The sequence below is a fragment of the Sinocyclocheilus anshuiensis genome, unplaced genomic scaffold, assembly GCF_001515605.1.
Source record: "Sinocyclocheilus anshuiensis isolate Anshui unplaced genomic scaffold, SAMN03320099.WGS_v1.1 scaffold2329, whole genome shotgun sequence".
Lineage (NCBI taxonomy): Eukaryota > Metazoa > Chordata > Actinopteri > Cypriniformes > Cyprinidae > Sinocyclocheilus > Sinocyclocheilus anshuiensis.
Window position 1 is genome coordinate 92095 of NW_015552527.1, and position 3585 is coordinate 95679.

The window sequence follows — 3585 nt, forward strand, 5'->3', positions numbered from 1 at the left end:
AATTTGGTGCAGATGCTGATATTTCTATGATGAAATTCTGCTGCTTGTGATGTAAATCAGTGAGATCTTTATAACAGTAGAGCAGATACTGACATAAAATGATCTGAATATCAGCGGTCGCTCTATATCTCCAGTAATCTGTCTCAGTAAGATGAGATTGAAATGATCCAAACATATAATGCAGTGATTGAGAGCTGAAGAAATAAAGGCTCCTCAGAAGATGTGAGATGTTCTGGAGGCTTGTGAAGATCATTCCTCCGCTGAGGAACAGTGAAAGTAAAGCTTCTGGAAACAAACGCTCCTCAAAAGATCCTGATGATCAGATTTGAGACTCACTGATATTTCTACAAAAATAATTGATGGCGAATCAAGTAAAGCTGAGCTGCTTCAGTCCAGTAAGTGTTCATCTGGAGATATTACTGCAGTTATTCTGACGCTTACTTGATCAAAACCAGTCAAGATTTGACAGCAGAAAGACACGAGAAGCGTTTGTACAATTACACTAAAAGAGCTTTGACTGGATAAAAAACTCTAAACTCTCAATCAGACGACAGAATGCATGCAGGAGATCGAGTGTGAAATAATAAACTTGATAGAGTTAATCATCAGTTCTGTAAGGAAACACAGATAAATGTTAAGCACACTCAGCTGAACATAACACTAAATAAGCCTCCCGTCTCCGCTGTCGCATTGTGTTTATTTTATTCATCTGTAATCTAAATTAAACGCTGCGCTGTCATATATTCAGCAGGAATCCCGGCTAAATATAATTTCTCTCATCCACTTACGAGTCGCTGTGTTTGCAGAGACAGCGGATCAAATAATCAGATTTTCTCAGCGTCTGTCTGGGGCTGTGAACACAACATACATGTTCACAAACACTCAGGAGAGAGAGAACAATAACTCAGATCCATATCATCAGGAGAGAATGACTGATTCCCATTACACAGATTACACTTTCCTCCGCCATCCGTCACTCGGCCGAGGCCAATCAGAGGCGGCCCGCTGAGATGAATAAATATAAATCTGAGAATGACCTTGAGCCGCGACACCAAAATCCCTGCCAGACCTGGAGCTTAACATCATGTTCAAACATCACAACGTGAGCGATCGTGTGGAAATCTGAGCTTTTGTCCTGTGCAGCGATGACCTTGATGGCATTTTGTCTTTGTTTCACTTTGAAATCACGCTGGCCAAAAAACCTGCTCCCCATTACTGTATATTATATACACTGCAAAAAGTGAGTTTTCAAACTTGTAAATAAAATGATGCATGACGACTGACTGTTAGAATACAGTTATATGCCTTAAAATTCAAGAAATGAGTGCAAAAATGCCCTTGTATGGGTTTTTGTCTTATATTTATATTGTATAATATAGTTTAACAACATCACACAAGTAAAAGTGCTGTTTTCTCGAATAACTGCATGATTGCAAACGTGATATTGATTTTATACACTAGTTCAATAAACAAGAGTCTGCAAGCGACACACAGCAGTGTTGCGTTACTGAATGAATCCTCGTTTTTGAACGAATCGAGTGAGTCAATGATTCAGTGACTCATTCATAAAGACAGTCACTCGCTTTGTTTGAATGGATCAGTCATTTGAACGAATCAGTTGAATGAATGATTAAATGACTCAACTCATTAAGACCTACTGGCGCTTTGTTACATATTTAGTGTAGAATTTCTTATATATATATATATATATATATATATATATATATATATATACACATACATATATACATATATACATATATATATACATACACATATACATACACATATACATACACATATACATATACATTTTGTTAGAAGTAACATTATACATATATTATTACATATATATTACTGTGTGTGTGTGTACATACATACATACATATATATATATATATATTCTATTATTACTTTTTGTAATGTCTATTCAATGTTTTTCTCATTTAACAGTAATGATTTGAAATTATCTTTTGGGGGGTAATTTTTCAGCCCAAATTGATATGTAATTAATTTGCAATTAAACTGATTAATTAATCGGTACATCAAGTAATAAGATTAAACATTTCAATCGCCTGCGAGCAGTATATACTAAACATTATAAGACATATCATATTTTCAGTCAGGGGTGTCAAACATATGGCCCGTGGGGTGATTTGTACACTAGTATTAAATAATAAATAATACACTATTTTGAAAATTAAATAAAGCTTTTTTTTTATGTCAAGGTCAATAACTGATAGATGCCTTTAGTAAATTTGCATCCTGTTGCCAAGTCAAATTGTACTCAAACTAAATTAAATAATTTATAAGACATTGACAAATCAATTTTTAAACATTAGCACTCTCAAAAGCATGCAAGCATTATATAATGTTATAAAATGGTTAGTTTATCATATGCATATGTACTGTATAATTCAGGGCTGCGCCTTATAAATCACTAAAGGTAGCAAAAAGAATAAAAAACTCAAATTCGCACTTAAGGAAGTAGAATTAAAAAGTAAAAGTACTACATTTAAATTTTGGCTTCTGCTGCTCTCATTCATTCACCAGATCTGAACGGGGTTAAAAATCCAAAGAGATGCATGTGAATCCTGCAGGGTTTAGAGCCGAATAAAAGACGCTGCACTTATAGAAGCGTACAGCGTCCCACTGAGCCACGCTTTCACATCGTCTGCTTTATCTTTAGTCCATAATGTGGGACGAAATGCAGTCGTGCAACACAATGACTAAAGCTTTTTGGTGATACTCACGAGAATAGAGCCTCACAAACACACACGTTTTGACAAAAGCGCCGCTGAAAGCCCCTGAAGGCACGACAGCATCTCAAGTGCAAATATATGATGCTAAGTCTATACAGCAGTTTCATGAAGGTCAGAGACTGTATGCATGAGGCAATCAGAAACACATGCACATGCACATACCGCATTATAATGCAGCACACATGAATAATCGATTTAATGCATTGAAGGACAGAATGTGAGCGCAGATGAAAGACTCACGGCCTGGCAGATGATGGGGTATTTGACTCGGTTGATGCCTCCCGCGAAAACGGCGAACGTCAGGGCCGTGTGGAAACAGAAGTTGAGAAGCATGTGCCATCCTTTCCGACTTATCCGGATTGTGCTGTATAAAACAGACACACACAACATACGGTCAACATGGGCAAACTGGGTTAAATGCCTGAATGTGCCTCTGAGTACATTAGAGAGAAGGACAGGACAGGTCATCATAACACACCACACCACAACAGAGCAGAAACACTGAAACAAACACAAATGACAAAAACAGGACAGACGCATCACGTCATAAGAGTTATAGACATCAGAGTTTTATTTTATTTTTTTTTATCTTTTTATTTTATATTTTATTTTCTTTATTTTTGAAATAAAATAATATTAAATAAAACACACAATACAATATTTTTTATTTAATATTTTGTGTCAAGTGTAATTTTATTTTAATATTTTTAAAATATGACAAAACTATATTAAATAAAACACATTATAAAATATTTTATTTAATGTTTTAATATTTACTGTGTGTGTGTGTGTATATATATATATATATATATATATATATATA

General features: G+C 34.9%; 1 protein-coding gene across 1 annotated transcript in view; it reads right to left on the reverse strand.

The window, feature by feature from the left end:
- LOC107663568 (adhesion G protein-coupled receptor A1-like) overlaps nt 1-3585 on the reverse strand; it is a 74880-nt gene that overhangs the window by 12412 nt on the left and 58883 nt on the right. Inside the window, exon 7 of the mRNA XM_016453805.1 lies at nt 3003-3126. Within this exon, the coding sequence (XP_016309291.1) occupies nt 3003-3126 (124 nt within the window). The remainder of the gene's footprint in view (nt 1-3002; nt 3127-3585) is intronic.